Source organism: Loxodonta africana, chromosome 8 (genome assembly GCF_030014295.1).
Source record: "Loxodonta africana isolate mLoxAfr1 chromosome 8, mLoxAfr1.hap2, whole genome shotgun sequence".
Lineage (NCBI taxonomy): Eukaryota > Metazoa > Chordata > Mammalia > Proboscidea > Elephantidae > Loxodonta > Loxodonta africana.
Genome location: NC_087349.1, coordinates 119,900,867 through 119,921,991, shown reverse-complemented (window position 1 = coordinate 119,921,991; position 21,125 = coordinate 119,900,867). Strand labels below are relative to the sequence as shown.

General features: G+C 55.5%; 1 protein-coding gene across 4 annotated transcripts; it reads left to right on the top strand.

Annotated features, from left to right (window-relative positions):
- The first annotated feature begins 14 nt into the window (after positions 1–14).
- ZMIZ2 (zinc finger MIZ-type containing 2) lies at positions 15–20,918 on the top strand. 4 transcript variants are annotated; one of them, XM_010598275.3, is made up of 19 exons: positions 15–72; positions 6,542–6,662; positions 6,810–6,924; positions 7,244–7,446; positions 7,712–7,904; positions 8,195–8,458; positions 8,689–8,868; positions 9,611–9,688; positions 9,878–10,046; positions 11,109–11,253; positions 11,435–11,645; positions 12,282–12,387; positions 12,568–12,725; positions 13,535–13,602; positions 13,865–13,933; positions 14,173–14,417; positions 14,979–15,151; positions 15,253–15,495; positions 16,638–20,918. In XM_010598275.3, exons 2-19 carry the CDS (start codon positions 6,613–6,615, stop codon positions 16,743–16,745), a joined length of 2,778 nt encoding a protein of 925 aa, XP_010596577.1. In that variant the 5' UTR covers positions 15–72; positions 6,542–6,612; the 3' UTR covers positions 16,746–20,918. The 4 variants fall into 4 exon arrangements, with proteins under 4 accessions (XP_010596577.1, XP_064146329.1, XP_064146328.1 ...); XM_064290258.1 differs by having other exon boundaries at positions 31–72; positions 6,545–6,662; XM_064290257.1 differs by lacking the exon at positions 15–72 and having other exon boundaries at positions 4,196–6,662.
- Positions 20,919–21,125: the final 207 nt, after the last annotated feature.

The following is a 21,125-nucleotide window of genomic DNA, read 5'->3' as shown; positions in this document are numbered from 1 at the left end:
GGCGGGCAGCGGGAGCCACGGCGGCGGGCGGCCGGGCCCCGGGGGCACGCGGGCCGCGTCGGGCGCGCACAGGTGAGCGGCCGGCGGCGGCGGGCGGGAGGCCGGGCCGGGGTTGCCCGGCCGCGGCGCCAAGGGTCGCCTGGTGGCGGCAGATGCGGGCGGGGGCTGGCGCCCACCTGCCCGCTCGGCGCCCGGTGCTCCCCTAGCGCAGCTGGCGGGCGGAAGGAGGCGCGGACGGCCCCCCGCGAGGAGGTGCTGGCCCGGCCCGAGCTGTCGGTCCGATTCGGCAGGACCACGGGGACACGGGCCAGCCTCGCTACCTGGCCAGATGTGACCAGATGTGAGGACGGTGGGCCGCCCAGGTCGGGGCTGGGAAGGCGAGGGTTTGCTGCCCACCTGCCGACGGGCGGGCACCTGGCTTAGGAGCACCGTTCCGCGTCCCCGTCGGTGGTCTCGGGCAGATGCGGCCCTGGTGGGCGTCGGGGTCGTCCCGTCGCCGTTACCTGAGCTTTTGTTGGGGGCTCTAGCACCAGGCATGTAGGTACGCACACGGGATCCTTCCGACCAGTGCTAAGGCCGAAGCTCGGCCTTCGCCCCAGCCCCGGCCTTACCGGGGTCTCTACTGGATCCTGGCCCGGCGACATCGCCCGTGCGGTGCCTTCCCGCAGTCCCATTTCCGCGCTTCACGGAGCAGCGCGGAGACCCGCCGGGGCCTCCTCATGGGCACCGAGGAAGTGCAGCGCCGGCTGGCCTGAGCTCACCTTTCAGGCTCGCCTGGCTCTGGTGGGGAACTCCCTTTTCCAGCTCTGCGATTCCGAAGGCCAGGCCCCAGGGCGGCGTGCCCCGGATTGCCCTCTTTCAAGTAGTTACAGTAGCGTCAGTGACAGTGTTGTTACCTCCTGTGATTTGGAGAGGATTTCACCAGGGCAGGAACAGAATATGTGACTCCATCTGTAACTGAGGTGGACCCAGGCAGGTGAACACAGACAGCCTTACTTACCAAATCCTGGGTGCTAGACCTGGAGGGCACCCTTTCGAGCTTGAAAAAGGTGAAACTTAGGAACAGTGAGGGCATCTGAACTTTACCTTAGGGCACTGGACATTGGGACTGATTTCCAAGGGGCAGCTAGGCCTCACCCGGGAGTGTACACTGCTGTTTCTGTCCAGGACAGGCACCTGGCTGACAAGGGCTGGAGTGACATGCAAGATAGTCATGAGTCCTCATTCCCTCCTCAGGCCCAGCAAGGAGAGGAGGGTGGCAACCACTGACCTCATTGTAAACACTAGTAAGCTGAGGCCCAGGGTAGCAAAACAGCCAGATTACCCTGGCTCCATCAGCCAGTCACTGAAACGTCCCACACCTGGACAATTCACAAATGTTTATTTCTGTAATTTTTTGTGGAACTCCAGTACCCTGACTTAGCCCAACACTTAATGCCAGTAAATGCTGTGGCTTCCCAGGTAAGGAGGCAGGAGTCACAGTTGCCTGTGCAAATGAGGACCCTGGTGTCCTTACTTTAGCACCAGGTGCCCCTGTTCCTGCTCCACTCCAGAGCCTGTTTGTCGGATCCTTTGGTCCCCAGTGTCCCCTGTGGTGGGGCGTGTCCCTGGTTCTCTGACTGGTGAGAAGGGGCTGCCACGGGTTGCTTTCCTGGGAGTCAGCCTTCCCTGGGCCCTCTAGCTTGCCAAATGGGATGCTGTGGCTGTTCCTAGCTAGCCAAGCATGCAAAGAACTGGAGTGGAGTGGAGGCTGGAGAGGCTTGGAAGAGTGTGATACTGGGCCTTCGGTGGGACCCACACTAACTTCTGCCTTTGGTCTACACGCAGAACTTTGGGTTACGCCTGCTCTGGGGCTCCCAATCAAGGGGGCATGTGTGGTGAGTTCTGAGAACACTGTGTGGCCTTCTAGATTGACCTCATGCCAGGGAAGCTTGCTGAGGGGTCCTAGCTGGCCCCTGGTGCACAGGGACGATGGGGCGGAAAGCCTCAGGGGGCGCAGCATTCCTGTCTTCAGGCAGGCAGTGGTCTCACAGACTCCAGGCTTATTCCCAGTGCTGCCTTTCTAAGGCCAAGGAGGGAAGGAGTCAGCACTCATGGACATCTCTCCCTTTAGGTCAGAAGGAGGGTCGCAGACCTATAGAGCAGGAGATCAGAGTGAGAAGCCGGAGCCAGGGGAACTGGAAGTGTTTGTGGTCTTGTATGCATAGCAGAGAGCAGTGGGGGAGGAAGTCCCCAGATCCATGTGACCTGCGCTGTCAGGCTCCACTTGACACCTGCTCAGACTCCCTCCCCCCTGTTCTCTTGGGCTCTCAAACTGGAGTCCCTGGGCCAGCCACATCACCCGGAATCTTGTTATAAATGCAAATCTTGGGCCCCACCCAGTCCCACTGAATCAGGGGATGTGGCTAAGCAGTCTGTTGTTATCAGTCCTTTTGGTGACTCTGATGCCACATCCTAGATCTGAGGGGAGGCAGCCACCTTCAGTTCCTTTAGCCTGGGTGGCAGGGGTGCTGCCAGCCTTCATGACTGTTTCCCACCCCTTGGCATCTTGGGACAGCAAAGTTGGCTCTGTGGGGGTAGGGGTTGTCATGGGGCCACCCTCAGAAAGAGGGCTGGTGGTGGTTTTTTTGTTTTCCCTTTAATTTGTTTTATTTTAAATTAACTTTTTATTTTAAGGTAGTAATAGATTCACACACAGTTGTAAGAAATCTCTCTCTTAACGTAGATCCCTTGTACCCTTTACCCATATTCCCCCAGTGGTGACGTTTGCAAAAATACAGGCAGTCCCGGATTACGAACGAGTTCTGTTCCTAAACTTGTTTTCAGTCGAATTCGTATGTAAATTGGCAAAGGTAGGTATGGTTCATATTTAAAGTCAGTCAAATGTTCACCTTAGTACATAGCATATGGTGTACTTTTCTGTACATAAAAAAAGTTCAACACTTCCATGTAAACTAAAACATCTTTAATGTAAGAATACGGTAATAATAATAATGTTTTGATGCACATGACAAAGTATCGCCCTTTTGTTGTTACGAGCCTCGTACGTTTGTTTGTCAGTACTTCGAATTTTTAATATAGGCTTTAGGAGGGCCAGTTTGTAACTACAGGGTGTAGGACATTTGGAACCCGGGGACTGCCTCTATAGTAAATTATCACAGCCAGGACGTTAACCTTGATACAGTAAAGTTATGAAACATTTCCATCACCACAGGAATCCCTCCACACCCACTTCCCTCCTAACCCACTCCCTCATCCCTGGCAACTTCTAATCTATTCTCATTTATGATTTTGTCATTTCAACCATGTTAAATAAATTGAATCATGTATGTAAGCTTTTGGAATTGGCTTTTTACTCCTACCATAATTCTCTAGGGATTGTTCCTTTTTGTGGGTGGTATGGATTTGGCATAGTTGTTTAACCATTCACCCACTGAAGGACATCTAGATTGTTTACATTTTTTTGGCTGTTATGAATGAAGCTACTATGAACATTTTTGTGCAGGCTTTTGTAACATAGTTTTCATTTCTCTGGGATAAATGCCCAGGAATGCAGTATGCTGGGTTGAATGGTAGTTGCATGTTTAGTTTTATAAGAAATTGCTAAACTGTTAGCCAGGGTGACTACCATTTTGCATTCCCACCAGTGGTGTGTGAGGGATCCTGTCCCTCTGCATCCTGGCCAGCATCGGCTGTCAGTGTTTTCTAATTTTAGCGAACCTGACAGTTGTGTCACTGTGATTTTAATTTGCATTTCCCTTATGGCTGGTGATCTATTCATTGCTCATTTGCTATCTTCAATGACATGTCTGTTCATGTCTTTTGCCCATTTTGTAATTGGATCACTTTTTTTTAAAGTTGAGTTTTTGAGAATTCTTTATATATTCTAGATACTAGTCATTTGTCAGATATGTGGTTTGCAAATATTTTCTCCCAGTCTGTAGCTTTTCATTCTCTTTACAGACTTTTTGCAGAGCAAAAGTTTTTAATGTTGATGAAGTTCAGTTTATCAATTTTTTATTTTATAGATTGTGCTTTTGGTATCAAATATAAGAACTCTTTGCTTAGCCCTTTTTCCTGAAGTTTTTGTTCTATGTATTTTTCTGGAAGTTTTGTAGACTTGCAGTTTACATTGACATCTATGCTCTATTTTACATTAATTTCTGTGTAAACTGTGAAGTTATGTCAAAGTTCTGTTTTTTTTTTTTTTTTTTCCACCTGTGGATGTCCATTTGCACCTGCATTGTTTGTTGAAAATGTTACCCTTCCTCCATTGACTCACTTCTGCACCTTTGTCAGGTATCGGCTGGGCATGTTTGTGTGGGTGTACACCTGGGTTCTCAGCTCTGTTCCTTTTGATCTGTCTCTCTGCCAGTACCACACTGTCTTGATTACCATAGCTACATAATATGCTTTGAAACCCTGCACTGTTGCTATAGGCCTGACCCAGTAGGCCTGAGAGGAGTGTCTATGGTTGGCAGGTTCCTCCCCCACCCCGAGTGTCACCATCTGGGAGGCTTTCCTTGCTCAGTGGCCATCCCAGTACCCAGGCCAGATGGGCCTGCTTCTGTCCAGCGTGGAGCTGTCAGCCCCTGGTTTTTCTGCTTCCCAGGCAGGACACCTCTGGGTGCACCTTGTGCAAATTACCTTGCCTGCCCCTCTATCTTTTTTGCCACCCTTTTCATAGCTCCTTTGCTGTTTGCTTTCCTTCCTTCCCTCCCTCAACTCCAGGAGGACTGGCTGGACAGGGCCCGGGTGAGGGGAGCTGAGTCTGCTGGGCCATCTGAGAGTGCTTGCGGACTACCCTGGCTCACTGGAATTCCCAGAGCAGGTGGCTGGTGTGAGGTGGGCTCTCCCGCTTCCTGTGTGAAGCTGGCCAGTTATTGGCTCCTGAGTTCCTGGGTTCCAGCTCCCTCTTGCTATAGGGTCACTATGAGTCGGAATCAACTCGACAGCACTGGGTTTGGTTTTGGTTTGGTCTTGCCTAGTTGGTCGCCTTTTCTCCCATCCCTGGCCACCCAGGTGACAGGATGGAAGCCCTACAGCCTGCAGCCAGGGCTCTGCTGTATCTGCGTGTGGGGTAGGGCACAACAGCAGCAACAAAGCCTTGACTCTGGTTAGACCTGGCAGAGGTGAGGGGGCAGTCCTTGTACCTAGGCATGGTCCTGGGTTGAGTCAAGGCCCAGGCAGTGCCAGCAAGCGTACCACCAGTTGGTGACAAGGCAGTACCTAGACAGAGTGGGCAGAGGGTCTGCTTGTGCAGGAGGGTTTTGATACCCAGGTTGTAGGAGGGTGTTGACACCCAGAAGAAGCTTGCAGGTGGGGGTCCTGCTCTTGCCAGGGTGGGCAGCCTTGGGTAGGCCTCTTGCCTCCTGTCCCTCAGTTCTCTTGTCACTGAAATGGTGAGTGAACTAATAAACACATGGTGAGAAGGCTCCTGCTAACAGCAGCATGCTGCAGTTCTAGGAGAGCAGGGTGACCCACACAGGATCCTTGTGACCCCCTGTCCTACTGTCCGCCTTGCACCCTGGCTCGCAAGTCCTTGCTATTCCTCTGGCCCTGTCGGCCCAGGTAGTCAGCATTATGAACAGTGTGCTGCTCCGATCTTGGGCCCTAGGCTGCTCGCTGTGTCCTGTGGATGCCTGCTGACTCCCTACCCGTTGACTCTGTGTGGGTCCCTACATTGTGGCCTGTGTGTGGGCATCCTCTGCCCACCTCTGGGAGAGGCCACAGTCACCAGACCCTGCCTCGTCCTGACCTCCCAGTGTGTTGGGGTGTGGTCTCAAGCCACAGCTCCCTGGCTACCCCTGCAGAGGGGAGGACAGCACAGAGAGGGAGAGGGCTGGGTCTGATGGGCTGCACCCTGCTCGTCTCCCCTACATGACACCATGCCCTGACCCCACACTCTGCGCCCACCCTCTGACCTGGCCTCCCCCCCTACCCCAGCCTCCAGAGCTGCCTTGGGGTCTGTCCCACCTGAGCTGGGCCCCTCCCAGCTACCTGGTGATGCTCCTTCCTCCCCCCCACCTTGGCCTTTACCTCCTGGACCTTCTGATGGGAGTTCCTTCCAATTCGGCCCCCTCTTACCTCATGGATTCTCTTGAGAGTTGCCGGGATTTCCCCTTGCTTTATATGCATATCACGTAAGCCAGTGGGAAGGCCTTTGTGTGGAGGAAGAGTGTGGGAATCAGAACACCTATTTCCAGGGCTGTTCCTGGAGCATGAGGTGGCAGGGCCTGGCCTAGAAAGGGTTAATGCTAACTTCTGGGCTACGTTTGCCAGGTGGCAGGCAGGCTGGCAGGATGCCAGGTTCCTGGGCTGCCCTGACACCCTGAGCATGGCCCTGCAGTCCCAGTTTGCCCAGCCCTGGCCCCAGGTTGGCAAAGGAAGGGACTGTGCTTGATGGCTGCTGGCCCCTCCACCCTTGAAAGGCGTTGGGTGGTGGTGGAGGCTCACCATGAAGAGGCAGGACTGCCAGGTGTCTGCAGCATCCCAGGCCACAGCTGCATCTCGACTAACAGTCTCTTCCCTCCTGTTCCAGCAGCCAGATAAGCACCATCGAGGGCAGCTACATCCCGCCGCAGACCCGGCCTTGGGGCTGCTCCGTGGCCCATGAACCCCATGAACCCCATGAAACCCGCCCTTCCCCCCGCACCACACGGGTGAGTGCCAGCTCCTGGCTGCTCATTTGGGCGTGGGGGTCTGGGTGGGGAGATGCTCCTCTGCCCTGGGAGGACCCATCCGACTGTGGGTCCTACCTCCTTGCTGTCATTGTCTGGTGGGGGCCTCACCCATATCTTTTCCTGCAGTGATGGTTCATTTGCATATGAGTCTGTGCCTTGGCAACAAAGCGCCAGCCAGCCTGCAGGATCGCTCTCTGTGGTAACCACCGTGTGGGGAGTTAGCAACACATCCCAGAGTCAGGTAAGCACCTCGCACCTAGGTGCCCGCCCCCAAGCGCAGCCTGTCTCTTGGGGCTGGCGGGGGGTGGGGCTGAGAATGAAGACTGAGCTTCCTGAGACTCTGAGGTCCCAGTATGCTCCTTCTCCTTCAGCACTTGCCGTGGAACTTCTTTTCTCGTATCTTTCAACTGAGACAGCAGACCCGGCCTCCCCTGCCCTCTTCCCCTCCCTCCCCAGCCTCTGGCACTTCTAGTACCTTAGAGCCACAACTTGAAGTGAGCTATTTGGACGATTCCCTTTGGTGGTTGTCTGTAGTGTGAGTGTGTCTTATTTCCTCACAGGTCTTGGGGAGCGCCATGGGCCCTGGAGGGAACCCTTCCAGTAGCTCCATGATGCCCGGCATGGCAGGCGGCAGCCCCGCCCTGAATTCACCGCAGTTCCTTGGGCAGCAGGCATTTGCCGAGGGCAGCACCAACAAGGGCTACGTGCAGCAGGGGGTGTATGGCCGCGGGGGCTACCCCGGGGGGCCCGGCTTCACCACTGGGTACGCAGGGTCCTCCCCTCCAGCAGGTATTCGAGGAGCCTTCTAGGTGCGGTGCTTGAACTTGGTGGCCACCTCGGAACTGTGTCGTGCTGACTTGCTGGCTGTTGAATCTGCCTCTCCTGCTGGCTGCTGCAGCAACAATAAAAGGGGCTTTGGGAAAGAATGGGGCTCCCTGTTAGTGCCGTCCCCACACTCCCACCTTGTGCACTTGGGTCTGGCCTTTGGGTGACAGGCAGGGCAGTTTGCTATTCTGTGTGTCCTGCAGGTATGCAGGTGGCCCAAGTGGCCCCGGGGGCCTGGGCCTCCCCTCCCACGCGACCCGGCCCTCCACTGACTTCACTCAGGCCGCCGCTGCTGCTGCTGTGGCTGCCGCTGCAGCCACTGCCACCGCCACCGCCACAGCCACGGTGGCTGCTCTCCAGGAGAAGCAGACCCAGGAGTTGAGCCAGTATGGAGCGGTGAGGTGCCCCCAACAAGCCACTGGGAGAGAGGGGCCCTCTGCAAGGCAGGGGGCCCAGGTGGAAGACCCCTCCCTCCCCAAAGTCTTCAGGGACTCAGATGTGAACAGAGTGTCCTGGGGCTGATGAAGATGGGGCTAGTGGGCATGGTGGTAGGTGGGAGGGGCATGGAGCTGGGAGGAGGCACTGGGGACCTTGCCATGGGAGAGCCTGGAGAGAGGGTGGCACCATCACAGTGGAGGCTGGGCGGCCCAGGGGCCTGGGATGAGTCCTGTCTCTCCTCTTCCCAGATGGGGGCCGGACAATCTTTTAACAGCCAGTTTCTGCAGCACGGAGGTCCCCGGGGGCCCACCGTGCCCCCCGGCATAAGCCCTCCCAGCATGGGGGCGGTGATAGGCCCCTCCGGCCTCTCCCCCATGGGCATGAACCCTAGCCGGGCAGTGGGGATGACACCCCTATACGGAGGGCAGCGCCTGCCCCAGCACACACACCCTGGGCCCTCCCAGGCCCAGCCGCTGCCCCGACAAGGGGTCAAAAGAGTCTACTCCAATGAGGTGAGTATGTGTCGGCAGCCGGGGTGACCTCAGAACCCCTTCCGTTTGGCAAGGTCAGGCTTCCTGTGTGGCAGAAAGCCATCCCTGTAGCAGACCCCCCAAGTGGAGAGAGTCCCCGTCACTGGTGCTTTTGAGCTTCCAGAGCCGGGAGCCCTGGTCCAACACACTCATTCCCTCTGACACCCATTCTTTCTTCCCCTGCCATCTGTCTGCCTCTTTTCCTTTCTCAGGTGTATCCAGGGCAGCAGTACCTGCAAGGAGGCCAGTATGGACCCAGTGCTGCCCAGTTTGCTCCCAGTCCTGGGCAGCCCCCTGCACCCTCTCCCTCATACCCTGGGCACAGGCTGCCCCTGCAGCAGGGCATGGGGCAGTACCTTTCTGCCCCTGGCCCTACAGCACTGCACTACAAGGTAGGAGCCCCGAGTCAGGTGTGCAGGAGGTAGAGGTGACCTTGAGACACCTTCCCCTCCTGGCTGGGTGGGGTGGGAGCCCATGTGCATGTTTAGGAGCAGGAGACAACAGCCAGGAGCTTCATCAGAGATCCTGACACAGCACGGGTGGCTGTAGGGAGGGACTTGGACTGGAGCTGAATGCCCCTCTGAGGCTATGTGCCTCTTGGGAATTTGGTATGGAGGCGGCAGGCAGGCATGCAGGCCACTCACAGGTCCTTGAGGAAGAGAGCTTCGTCTCCTCTTTTTGCTGCCAAAGAGCTAAAGCCCCCTGAGAGGACTGTGGTTGGGACCCTGGCGCCAGCCCGTGCCCATGGAACACCAGGCACAATGCAGTGCCCCTGTTGGAGCACCTGGGGGGCCTCCCTACACTGTCACCATCTGCCAGGAGCCTCAGACCCATGAGGGAAGTGTCCACGGGGCCATTTGTGTCTTTGTAACACTTCTCACACTTCCCTCTCACCCGGGAGCCCCTCTGCCATGTGGGCTCCCCTCTGTTGTGTAGTATTTTTTTCAGTCATGAGTTAGTATGTGTTCCTTATAGGTTATTTGGAAAATGCAAAGAAAACCTAATGAAGAAAATAAGGCCAGGGCCAATCCGTGAAGGCGGGTCAGTCCCGGGTTTGAGTCCAGGGTGGGTCTATCTAAGTGGGAGGCGGGGCATGCTCTAATTGCAGGCCGCTCGCGGTTTTCTCTCCTGCAGTCCACAGACCAGTTCAGTGGGCAGAACACCAGCTTCAATGGAGGGAGTTTCAGCTACAGCCAGCCAAGCCTGAGTGGGGTAAGGGCATGTGGCTCAAGGGCGGGTGCAAGGAAAGGGACCACCCACTGCAGCTCAACCAGCCCTCGAGCTGACAGGCAGTGCGGGCCCAGCCAGGCACCCCATGGTCATCATTCCCAGGGTTTCGCATGTACAAACGCCCACCCCACCGTTCTGCACTTTTTTTTTTTTTTCGCTCCCTCCTTGCAGCCCGCGCGCTCCATACCCGGCTACCCCAGTTCCCCGCTGCCGGGGAACCCCACGCCGCCGATGACCCCCAGCAGCAGCGTCCCCTACATGTCTCCAAGCCAGGACGTCAAGTCCCCCTTCCTGCCTGACCTCAAGCCCAACGTGAGCTCCTTGCACCCCACCCCTTCTGGTGAGTCCGTCCTCAGAGTAGCAGTGACAGGGCAGATGGGCCAGGAAGATAAGGGGGCGGTTTCATGACCCCAGAACAAAATCTTGCAAGTTTCTCCGAGGTGGGATGGCTGCTTGTCTCCTGGGCCGTGAGCACCCTGAGAGAAGTCAGGAATTCCATCTCTTTAAGACAGAATTTGAGTAGTGGGCATTGTTGTTAGGTGCCATCAAGTGGGTTTCAACTTACAGTGACCCTGTATGACCAAGCAGAGCCGTCCCCCCCGCCCCATAGAGGTTTGTAGGCGGTAATCTTTACAGGAGCAGACCGCCAGGGCTTCTCCCTGTGGAGCCACTGGGTGGGTTTCAACCACCAGCTTCTCTGTTAGCAGCTGAGCACTTAACCATTGTGCCACCAGGGCTCCTTAGCGGCCCTTAACCTGCATTAATGTTTTATTCATGGACCTCTTTGCAAATGTGCCCAAGGCTGTGGGTCTTCACCCTAGAAAAATGCCCACAGACACAGAATGCTTTGTGTTATCAGGGGCAGTGAGTCCCCTGAAGCCTGTCCTGGTTAAGAACCTTGTGTTGGGTGACCTTGACAGCAGAAGTTGGGGTCCTGAAACCCCAAATGGAGTAGTCGGGTGGTGAGCAGGTAGCCCCTCACCACTCCTTGGTCTCCCAGGCTCTTGGAAGGCACCGGAAATGCCTTCTTTCCCGTTTGGGGGCCCATTCTCCATCATAGTTTTGGGGATGCTCAGGTAAGCACTGAGAGCAGGACGGAACATGGGGCTGCAGAGGCTCCGTTACAGTTGGAAGTGACCGTTGGACCTGCCCCAAACACATGGCATGGCTCATTCCTGCCAAGCAGCACCTGGCAGGGCAGGCCTTGAGCGTTCCTCTGCCTATTCACTGCATTGGAGCGCAGGCTGCACCCCCGAGCCTGCCCCGTTTCCTGAGCAGCTGTGAGGCATGCCGCTGGTGCTGGGAGTGCAGCTCCCAGAGCCAGGGCCCCTGCGCGCACTGCTCTGGCGCTGGGCAGCCATGGCTCCCCCACTCATGGCCAGCCTGGGGCCTCTGCCCTCAGGAAATGGCCCTTGTGATGAGCTGCGGCTGACCTTCCCGGTGCGTGACGGGGTGGTCCTGGAGCCCTTCCGCTTGCAGCACAATCTGGCTGTGAGCAACCACGTCTTCCAGCTCCGGGACTCCGTCTACAAAACCCTGATGCTGAGGTGAGGTGCCCACCAGTCAAGGTGCCCTCCCTTAGTCTGTATCTTTGGCTTTGAGTGGTCCCAGCCCCTCGCCCCCTGCCAGTGCCCGCCCATCTCTGGCTCACCAGCCCCTTCCCTCCTCCACCTCTGTCTTCTCTGCATCTGCTTCAGTTACCTGGTCTCTCCCTCCTCCCTGATGTAGGCCCGACCTTGAGCTGCAGTTCAAGTGCTACCACCATGAGGACCGGCAGATGAACACCAACTGGCCGGCATCCGTGCAGGTCAGCGTCAATGCCACACCGCTCACCATTGAGCGAGGGGACAACAAGACCTCCCACAAGCCCCTCTACCTGAAGCACGTGTGCCAGCCGGGCCGGAACACCATCCAGATCACTGTCACGGCCTGCTGCTGTGTGAGTGCTGGGCCCAGACCTCGGGACGTGGCAGCCCAGGCCCAGACCCCACGACTCAGCTGGGGAGGCGGGGGGTACTGTGAAAGGAAGAGGGCCTGGGTTCTTCTCATACCACTTTTTGGCCCATGTATTAATCTTTTCTCCTGGTCTTTTAAAAAGAGGGATGCTGTGAAGCATACCATAGCTGTTTTCCTGTTAAATTAAGGTAACTAGATCTGTGGGTCAAGGTAGCAATGTGAGAGACCAGGCTGGGCCTTATACACTGGAGAAAGCACAGTAGGAGGTCCCGAGTCCCCAATGGTTCCGAATCCCTATTTGAAAGGAGCGCCCAGATGACAGGCCAACCTTGGAATTGGAGAGAAGGAGATGCTGTTAACCTGGGTTGTAAGGAATGGGCTGTGGCATTGAGTGGGACCCTGGGAATTTCAGTTGTGGGGCAGTTCAGAAGCCTTCCCAGCCCCAACTGTGCCTTGATGGAGAGGTGAGAGTTAGGAAGTGGTTGAGCAAACAGGAGGACATATACATGGTAGATGAACTGGCCCATCTACCTGGGGCAGGTCAGTCTGCAGGGGTAGCCTGGCCTGGGGAGAGCCAGCACCCTGCCTGTGCCTGACAGGCTCCCCGTCCCCCCTGCAGTCCCACCTCTTTGTGCTGCAGCTGGTGCACCGCCCGTCAGTCCGCTCCGTGCTGCAGGGCCTTATCAAGAAGCGCCTCCTGCCAGCTGAGCACTGCGTCACTAAGAGTGAGTACCACCCTCACCTGGGCACACTCCTCTCTCAGACGGCTCACTGGGGCCGGCACTAGTCAGCTGCACTCCCGCATGCACATGGCCTTGGGAGCTTGTTGAGGAGCAGGGCGTGGCATCCTTGCTGGGCTGCCCCATCTCAGGGGTTGTCCCTGACATCTTTCCCTGTCTGCCCAGTAAAACGCAACTTCAGCAGCGGCACCATCCCAGGCACGCCTGGGCCCAATGGAGAGGACGGGGTGGAGCAGACAGCCATCAAGGTGTCCCTGAAGTGCCCCATCACCTTCCGCAGGATCCAGCTGCCTGCCCGCGGCCACGACTGTCGGCACATACAGGTGGGTGGCACCGCGAGCCTTGCTGAAGTGATTTTAGCTAATGCGTCAGCTTCATCCCCTAGGGGCAGGAGTGTATTCTGAGCTCCTTGTCTTCTGTCTGTCTGTGACACACCTTGCCTGGAAGAGTGGGGACCACCAAGTGACAAGATCAGCTGGCCATGTCAGGATGGGCCTGGTTCCCCCAGCCCTTGCCCCTCAGACCGGGCTTCTTGTTTTAAATCTACCTTTTATGTTAGCTATTACGTCCACGTGGATCAGAATTTAAAAAGTGTAAAGGATACCCAGTGGAGCCTTTTTTCCACCTCAGATCCTAGGAGCGACATGTACATCTCAGTTACTAAGCACCCTCTCCCCCTTTTTGGTTATGTAAGTGGCAGCATACTATATGCACCCATCTGTGCCTTCATTGTTTCTGTGAACAATACGTCCTGGAGGTGGTTCTACACCATCAGCTGCCACCCCCTTTCCTTGGCCAGTGGTGCCTGTGGCACAGATGCCCACCATCGATTACATCGTCACTGGTTACGGCTGTTTGGTTGTTTCCAGCGTTTATTAAACTCATGCTGCGGTGGAAAGTCTGATGCATGTCTTTTCAGACATGCAAGTAAATAAGTAATATGTTACTAAAAATGGTGTCGCTGGGTCAAAGGGTGTGCCCTGTGGCCAGGCCACCCCGTCAAGGCAGCCCCAGCCACCCCGTCGAGGTGGCCCTAGCCCACCTGCTCTGCCCCCCGCCTACAGGCTTAGTTTTACTGCTCTGATGCACGAAAGCAGGCCTCCCACAGTGCCTTCACCCTACCTCTTTGCAGTGCTTCGATCTGGAGTCATACCTGCAGCTCAACTGCGAGCGGGGGACTTGGAGGTGTCCTGTCTGCAAGTGAGTATTTCAGAGATGGCACCAAGTTGTTGGGGACCTAGGGGTGGGCAGGGATCACCCATCTGTAGAGGCTGCTGTGGGCATCTTCTCCCAGTAACCTCAAGAACTATGCAAGCCGCGTGCTGTTGTGCTCACTGCCCAGCCTAGGATAGTGAGGCTCCAAGCAGGGCCCTCACGCCATAAGACAGGTGGAGGGACCGTGGTCCCTGCCAGAGTAAGGCTGGATGAGACCCTGAGCCTGTCCTTTTTGTTTGTTTCACAGCAAGACAGCATTGCTGGAGGGCCTGGAGGTGGACCAGTACATGTTGGGGATCCTTATCTACATCCAGAAGTAATTCTCCTCCTCTCTGACGTGGCCGTGTGTGTCCGTGGGCTCCTGGCCTGAACACAGCCTTTTTAGCCTGTTTCCCGAGGAAGGGACTGGATTCAGGCAGCAGGCTTCGTGCATATCCTACCGGGCACAGTAGCCTAGTTGTGATAGGTGTTTGGGTAGGAGGGTCTGCCTGGAGCCTGTGGGTGTGGTGGCAGGCAGGCAGTGCCCCTGATGACTGCTGCCACCCCACCCCCCAGCTCTGACTATGAAGAGATTACCATTGACCCCACGTGTAGCTGGAAGCCGGTGCCCGTGAAGCCTGACCTGCACCTGAAGGAGGAGCCTGACGGGCCAGTCCTGAAGCGCTGCCGCACCGTGAGCCCTGCCCATGTGCTCATGCCCAGCGTCATGGAGATGATCGCTGCCCTGGGCCCCAGTGCCACCCCCTGCACTCCCCTGCAACCCCCCTCAGGCTCTGCACCCAGTGACTATCCCAGCCAGGGTGAGTAGGGCACGGGTGGCCGGGGCTCCTGGCTCAGCCTCTCCAGCTGGAGCCCCACCTGTGAGAGCATAGCCATCATGAGTGTTTGGGGACTCGTGCAGGCCAACACTCACCTCATACATGTGTTCAGCCACAGTCCATGGGTGCTGCCTGCTCTGTTCATGTCTGGCTGGGTGCTGGGGACTGGGGCTGGGATGCAGCAGTGAAGGCCAGTCCTTGGGACACAGGCAGCCACACCTCAGACACTAGCTCTGCTCCTCCCATCTTTTTCTCCAGTTGGGAGCTAGTGGCCATTGCTAGAACACCCAGGGATCTGACTGCTGTGACCCCTGCATGTGGGGTGCGTGTGAAGATGGCTGGGGTGCCCCTTGGGGCTCTCCATTCCTAATAATGTGAGGCCAGCTCCCCCGGTTCCAAGTGGTGGCATTGTTCATCAGGCAGCCGCAAGCCCACCGTGTGGCAGCCACCTCCCATCCTGGCCTGAGTCTTTTCCCAGCGAGTCGAGGGAATGCCTATTACTCTGCAGGGCCCTCACATGGGACCCCAACTGTCTCCTTGCAGGTTCCAGCTTCTTGGGACCTGGGAATTTCCCCGACTCCTTCCCTCCCTCCACACCCAGCAGCACCCCAACCCTTCCCGAGTTCACCCCGGGGCCACCACCCATCTCCTACCAGTCTGACATTCCCAGCAGCCTCCTGACTCCAGAGAAGCCTGCCTCCTGCCTCCCAGGCCAGGTCAGTGCTGGGCTGGCCCTGCTGAGAGAGTCGGCACAGGGTAAGCCCCGTTTCCAAGGGAGCCCTGGGCTGTTCTACCAACTACCCCTCTCCTTCCTCAGATGGCACCAGTGGGCCACCTGGACCCAGCCCACAACCCTGGGCCACAGGGGCTGCACACCCCCAACCTTGGAGCTCCCCCAGGGCCACAGCTGCACCATCAGAACCCTCCCGCACCACCCCGGCCACCCCTGGGCCAAGCAAGTGCAGGTCCTGGCAGTGAGCTGGCCTTCAACCCCACCACCAGTGTGATGGGGCCCACCAGCATCTCTGCAGCTGGAGAGGCCCCAGAACCAGCTCTGGATGTGAGTACCAGGCCCCACTCATCCCCACTGTACACTGGGGAGCGCATGGGAGCTGGGGAGCTGTGGCTTGAGGCTGTAAGAGCCAGGACAGCCCCAGGAAGGGTAGGAAACAGCCTCCATTTTTAAGCACTGGAGGCCACATGCTGCATGGGAAGGAGGACAGTGACTCCTCAGCAGCTGTGTAGCCAAAAGGAAAGCCTGTCAGGTAGTATTGAGTAACTGCTGCTTGTTGATTCTAGTCTGTGCAGTTGCAGGAGTAGTGGGCGCTACGTGGGACCAGTGTGTGGTCCTGAGGGGTTTGTGTCCAAGCACCTCACCTCAGGGACTGGGCGCAGTGTCAGCCACATGGTGCAGCTGTGACCCAGTACCTGCAGTTTTTCAGTGATTTTGAGCAGAGGACATGTTTTCCTAAAAATCGATTTGATAACTCTTTTTTCCCATCACATGGGTGGCGTATGAGTCAAAACTGCATGTATAGAATGACAGATAGACTGTCGTTGAGTTGTACCTTGACCATGACAAAAGAAGTTCATTGAAGTTCAACATAAAAAATTAGAGCATCTCAGAGCAGCCTGGTGGCGGAGTGGTTAAGAGCAATGGCTGTTAATCAAAAGGTTGGCAGTTGGAATCCACCAGGCATTCCTTGGAAATCCTATGGGGCAGTTCTCCTCTGTCCTGTAGGGTTGCTATGAGTCGGAATCGATTTGACAGCAATGGGGTTGATTTGGTTTTTGGTCAGAGCAGACAGTGAGAGGCCCCTGGGGTTCTAGCCTTACAACCACCACAGGATACCTTTCAGGCGTCTTCCCCAGTCCTGGGTGCTGTCTGTGCACACGAGAGCAGTGGGTTCTCCTTGGACAGGTGTGTTTACTGGTGTTTCTGTCTTCAGTTGCTTCCCTCATCACAAAATCATGACCTTGGGAAGGTTGCATGTGCCTACATGCCTTCCCTCCCGAGCACGTGCAGACCAATGAGGGCCTTGGGCACGGCCTGTGTCTAGGCGGGCGGATCCTTAGTATACTCCCTGCCGTGTCAGTTTTTCAACTGGTTCAAAGGAGCTGGGTGACGAGGGTGGTGGAGGTGGTCGTGGAGGGTGCAGGGTCTACAGGCAAAGCTGCTCACATGGTCTGCTTCGTTCTCAGCTGCTCCCAGAACTGACCAACCCCGAAGAGCTGTTATCGTACCTGGGGCCACCCGGCCTGCCCACAAACAGCAACGATGACCTGCTGTCCCTCTTTGAGAACAACTGACCTGTGTTAACCCTGCCCAGCGGGGCCGGGCTGCCTCCCACCCATGCTCCACCCCTCCACACGCACAGCTGCCTGGCCCTAGCCCTTGAACAGGAAGTGGCCCTGTGAACAGTCAGGGGTTGCCATTGGGGCAACTGGGCCCTCCCCACCCCTCCATCAGCTCCCTGCTACTAAAACGGTTTTGTTGCAGTGCCTGCCCTGGCCCCGCCTCGTCCTTCCACCTATGCCTGCTCCTGCCCACCCTGCATTTTATTCCAGCGTTGACCCTTCTGTTGTGACTCCTCCATTACCGTGGCAGAGCCGGCAAGGCTTGGCTGTCTACCAGGCCTGTGGGCATAGTGGCTCCTGGGAAGCCCCTGGAAGTGGGAGCCTCATCTGGCACCATGCACACTGGCCTTTAGAGGGCTGAGCTCCCCGCAACCATCCCATCCGTGGTGTCCTGGCCCCTCTGCCCCACCCTAAGCTTCAGGCAAGAGGCTCAGGGTGGGGGAAAGGGATTAACTATGAAGCACAACAATGTACATAGTGTACAAACACTAAAAGCTGGAGAAAGAAGGAACAAAGCTGTTTAAAGGGAGCAAGCCCCCCGTTGTGCAGCCGGACTTCCATGTGCTCTCAGGTCCTCACTGGGCAGACAGCTCCAGGAGGGCCCAGGCCCAGCCCCAGGCAGGAGAGTGGGGTCTCTGCTCTCTTCCCAAATCCCCTTTTCCATGAAAGTGAAGAAAGTACAGCCCTGTTTTTTAAAACCACCTTTCCTGAGTCCACCCTGTGGGCTAGAACCCAGGGTGGGGAGCGGAAAGCCATTGCATCCTGTTGGCTTGGGGCTCCCGAGCCTGTGTGTGGTGTGGGCCGGGTGCCTGTTGTGTCTCCTGTCTGTATGACCTCTATTAAAAGACTCCCTCATGTGGGCTGTGCTGGGTCCCCTCCTTTGTGCTCAGGGCAAGGTCCTGCCTGGAGTTACTGCCTCTTGGGGGTGGGGGGTCGTTCAGCAGTGACTCCACCACCCACAAGGTAGCCCTTGGGGGCCATATACCACACCTGACTTACCAGCCAAGGTCCAGCTGTTCCTGCCCCCGTGGTAAATTTCCTCTTCCCTGGAATTTCCCAAGCTGGCTTCAGCTGGGGAGTTTGTGACATGTTGTCAGGACCAGAGAACCAGAATTGCTTGGGAGAGACATTTGTCACCTTCCCAGGAAAGGGTCCTGCTCCTTGGAGCTCATAGGCAACCGCCTGGCCCCTCATACCAGCTCCTGGAGCCACTGCACCCCTGACCCTCCACGACTCACGGCCTTGCACCTGTCAGGCTGGGCCTGCTCAACGGGGAGCAGGTCCAGAGCTGGGTGCAGGGGCATGCCAGACACAGGAGACCTGCTGCAGAAATGGGAGCCGCCCAATGCCCCCAGGAGGGCGACCAGCCCAGAGGCTGCAGGGTCCCAGGCAGCAGAGGGCAATTGGGTGGGGTGCACAGACATTTCCTTCAGGTGGAGTCCCAAGAGGATGGGCCCCAGGCAGGCCGAGATGGTGGGGTCAGCTGAAGGTGTCTCCACGTATCCACATCCCACTCAGTCTGTTAGAAGCCCGATTCTGCTCCTGGGTGGAATTGAAAAATCTGGAGATGGGGACAAGTAGAAGGCTGGAAACTGGAAGGGCAGGCAAACAGCTGAGGGGTAACTGAGCCTAGATATTAGCAGTGAGCACAGCCACCTCTCATCTCTTCGATAGGCTGTATAAAAAAGCCAGTCAGCAGGTCCTGCACTATGTTCATAAAGCTCCAACCTGAACATTTTGTGGCCTTTAGTGCCACGCTGTCCACCACCCCCATGCCCTCAATGCCACGCAGTACCCAGGTCACTCCCATCCACCAGGCCCTGCACACCTGGGCTCAGCTGTAGACACACCCAGTTCCCCCACCCCCACCCCAACAAGCACATGGCCCAGCAATCCTATAGCATCCACGCTCAGGCCTCTGCAGGTCCCAGTTCCTATCGGTGCCCCCTTGGCCCACGCATCTGGGTAGCATCTGAGACACGCCACCTGCCTGCTATGGTGACTGGTTCAGGTGGGCCTTGACCCAGGTGGTGCAATGAGAGCAAAGTCCCTCACGTGATCAAGGAGGCATTTAATTGGCCCCAGGATAGTTGAACTTTATTTTTTTATAATTTACTTTTTGAACTGGAGGTAATTTGTCTGATCTGTTTTTTTAAAACTGACGCAGTGAAATACACAGACCTTAAGTTCAAATGAGTTCTCATGAGAATATACTTCCTCCACGTAACTGGGGACGTGGAGTGTCTGAGTCTCACTTCTCACAGACTCATTCCAAGGAAGGTGCTGGCCCACTCTCTGGTTCCAAGTAAGAGCTCCCAGGCGTGGGCTCTGACTGGCTCAACTGGGGCAGGCCAGTCACAGGAATAGGACTGTCTGTCAGGAGCACTCTCCAAGGAAGGAGGGGGCAGTTATCACAAGAGAGAGAACTTCCCACTGGCCTTAGAATAAAGCCCAAATGCCTTCACACAGCCCCAAGACTTGACCTGCCTGGCCTCCTTCTCCTCCAGGCTCCTGCTGCCCTGTGCTCCAGCCACAGGCCAGCTCCCACTTCTGGAGGTGACCGTGTGTCTGCCCTTCTCACTGTCTAACCTAGAGCAGGCCTCTGGTGACAGGTCACTTCCTCAGAGAAGCCCTTTGCTTTCAGCTCAGCTCTGTGCACTGCTTTTTATAGCTGTGTCAGAGTTGACTACTGCTGTGATTTTCCCCAACTTTTTATTTAAAAAGTGATCAGATCTCTGTTGTTAGGTTCCATCGAGTTGGTTCCAACTCATAGTGACCCTATGTACAACAATGAAACACTGCCCACCCCTGGGCCATCCTCATGATTGTTGTTATACTTGAGCCCATTGTTGCAGCCAGTGTGTTACTCTTTCTTGTTGAGGGTCTTCCTCTTTTTTGCTGACCCTCTACCCAAGCATGATATCCTTCTCCAGGGACTGGCCCATCCTGATAACGTGTCCAAAGTACATGAGACAAAGTCTCACCATCCTTGCTTCCAAGGAGTACACTGGCTGCACTTCTTCCAAGACAGACTTGTTCATTCTTCTGGCAGTCCATGGAATATTCAGTATTCTTTGCCAACACCATAATTTAAAGGCGTCAATTCTTCAGTCTTCCTTATTCATTGCCCAGCTTTCTCATGCATATGAGGCTATGGAAAATACCGTGGCTTGGGGGTCAGGCACGCTTTAGTCCTCAAAGTGACATCTTTGCTTTTCAACACCTTAAAGGAGGTCTTTTGCAGCAGATTTGCCCAATCATTTGACTCCTTGACTGCTGCTTCCGTGAGTGTTGATTGTGGATCCCAGTAAAATGAAATCCTTGACAACTTCAATCTTTTCTCCGTTTATCATGATGTTGCTCATTGGTCCAGTTGTGAGGATTTTTGTTTCCTTTATGTTGAGGTGCATCCATACTGAAGGCTGTGGCCTTTGATCTTCATCAGTAAGTGCTTCAAGTCCTCTTCACTTTCAGCAAGCAAGGTTGTGTTATCTGCATAACACAGGTTGTTAATAAGTCTTCCACCAATGCTGATACCACGTTTTTCTTCATATAGCCCAGCTTTTCGAATTATTTGCCCAGCATACAGATTGAAGAAGTATGGTGAAAGGACACAGTCCTGAAGCACTGTCATTGAACACTAATGACCGAAGACTGGTGAAGTCATGGGATGACATCAAGGACATCATATATGAAGAAAGCAAAAGGTCATTAAAAAGACAGGAAAGGATCCTGGCGGTCATGGTCCCCAAACCTTCTGTTGGCCCAGGACAGGAACCATTCCCGAAGACAACTCATCAGACATGGAAGGGACTGGACAATGGGTAGGAGAGAGATGCTAATGAAGGGTGAGCTACTTGTATCAGGTAGACACTTGAGACTGTGTTGGCATCTCCTGTCTGGAGGGGAGATGGGAGGGTAGAGAGGGTTAGAAACTGGCAAAATTGTCACGAAAGGAGAGACTGGAAGGGCTGACTCATTAGGGGGAGAGTAAGTGGGAGCATGGAGTAAGGTGTATATAAGTATATGTGACAGACTGACTTGATTTGTAAACGTTCACTTAAAGCTCAATAAAAATTATTAAAAAAAAAAAAAAAAAGACAGGAAAGAAAGAAAAGACCAAAATGGATGTCAGAAAAGACTCTGGAACTTGCTCTTGAACCTAGGTAGAATAACTAAAGCGAATGAAAGAAATGAAGTAAAAAAGCTGAGTAGAAGATTTCAAAGGGTGGCTCAAGAAGACAGAGTATTACAATGAAGTGTACAAAGATCTAGAGTTAGAAAACCAAAAGGGAAGGAAGAACACATTCAGCATTTCTCAAGCTGAAAGAA

Coding starts and splice junctions, on each gene's coding strand:
- ZMIZ2 (XM_010598275.3), top strand. CDS start 6,613: ATGAACCCCATGAACCCCATGAAACCCGCCCTTCCCCCCGCACCACAC. Junction 7,905..8,194: donor AGTTGAGCCAGTATGGAGCG/GTGAGGTGCCCC, acceptor TCCTCTTCCCAG/ATGGGGGCCGGACAATCTTT. Junction 13,603..13,864: donor TGGAGGTGTCCTGTCTGCAA/GTGAGTATTTCA, acceptor TTTGTTTCACAG/CAAGACAGCATTGCTGGAGG.